A 1,232-nucleotide genomic window follows, 5' to 3' on the forward strand; every position below is an offset into this window, starting at 1 on the left:
ACACACACACACACACACGATGCCATCACAAATAAACTCTATCCACTCCGCTCTGTCCTCTGAACCTGGGGCCGATATTTGACACTGTGGCAGCATCCAGGTTGCCAGTTGAAGTTAGTAAAAACGGTGGCGCTTTGACTTCCTGACTCATAGGTCTTATCATCTGTTCTCATCAAACCATATAATTATTAAAACAGAACCACATATGTTGAGTAAAATATATTTAAATATTAATTTCATACATAATTAATGTTATTCCTAGAGGTCTATTCTTCGACCTCTAGACCAGCAGATGTCAGCCCTAGTTCGCTCACTAGTTGGTGATCACTAGTTGCTGAAGGTTTTTGTGTTTGCTGTATAAACCTCGACACACTCTAATGTTGCTTCTGATTTTATTCCATCTCTTTTACACATCCATTCAGAGCCATGTGACTGTAGCTGTTGCTCTGTATTTCTGGCATGTGCTCTATGGATTTAAACTGTACTTTAACATTCACCGACTAAGCAGACGCGACACTCCTCCAGTATCATCAGTAAATGTACAGCAAGCAGCAGAGTTATTTGTTAACAGGCTGAGCAGGTCTCGGCATCATTTCTCTGCAAGCTGCCGTTGTCAATTAAGTGAGCGGAAAGTGCTGAGCGCAGGTCTGGAGGAGGGAGATATCAAAACAACAGCCTGTAATGAGAACCCTCTCCACGGGACCGCCACCCAATCAGAGGGCTCCCCAAGTAGATATCAAAATGATGTCAACCAGGCCCGGTCTGCACCAAGGGGCTGAGGCACGGCTTAATAACTTACCTGTGTTGCCCATGATGAAACAGATCCAGTTCCCTGCATCAGGCCAGTCAGACTGTTTCATCAGCACCAACCTTCAGTCTGCAGACACACAGCGACGGCTAACAGGAGCTGGCAGGGAGAGTGAAACCAGTACGAGGGATGATTAATGGTACGCTTTACTGGTACTGTCACTGAGGATACTGTGTGTGTGTGTGTGTCTCTCAGTAAACAGGCAGCAGCTACAGTCAGCCCGTCTGCAAAACCAAACAAATAAACAAACCGTGATTGATATTCTGAAACTTTTTTAAAGGAGCTAATTAATTAAAACTTTATTTTATGTATTTTTTCTGCTGCAGGAAGACACTGTTCGATCCACATCTTGGTCTGAAATGAAATGTCTCAACACCCATTAAATTGATTGGCAATAAATGTTTGTTCAGACATCCATGGTCCC

At 43.6% G+C, this 1,232-nt stretch overlaps 1 protein-coding gene across 1 annotated transcript in view; it reads right to left on the minus strand.

The window, feature by feature from the left end:
- LOC118336872 (E3 ubiquitin-protein ligase TRIM21-like) overlaps positions 1–812 on the minus strand; it is a 100,757-nt gene extending 99,945 nt beyond the window's left edge. The window contains exon 1 of the mRNA XM_035673631.1: positions 800–812. Within this exon, the coding sequence (XP_035529524.1) occupies positions 800–812 (13 nt within the window). The remainder of the gene's footprint in view (positions 1–799) is intronic.
- Between the last annotated feature and the right edge of the window lie 420 nt (positions 813–1,232).

This window comes from Morone saxatilis, unplaced genomic scaffold (assembly GCF_004916995.1).
Source record: "Morone saxatilis isolate NCDOM2014 unplaced genomic scaffold, NCSU_SB_2.0 Contig3, whole genome shotgun sequence".
NCBI lineage: Eukaryota > Metazoa > Chordata > Actinopteri > Moronidae > Morone > Morone saxatilis.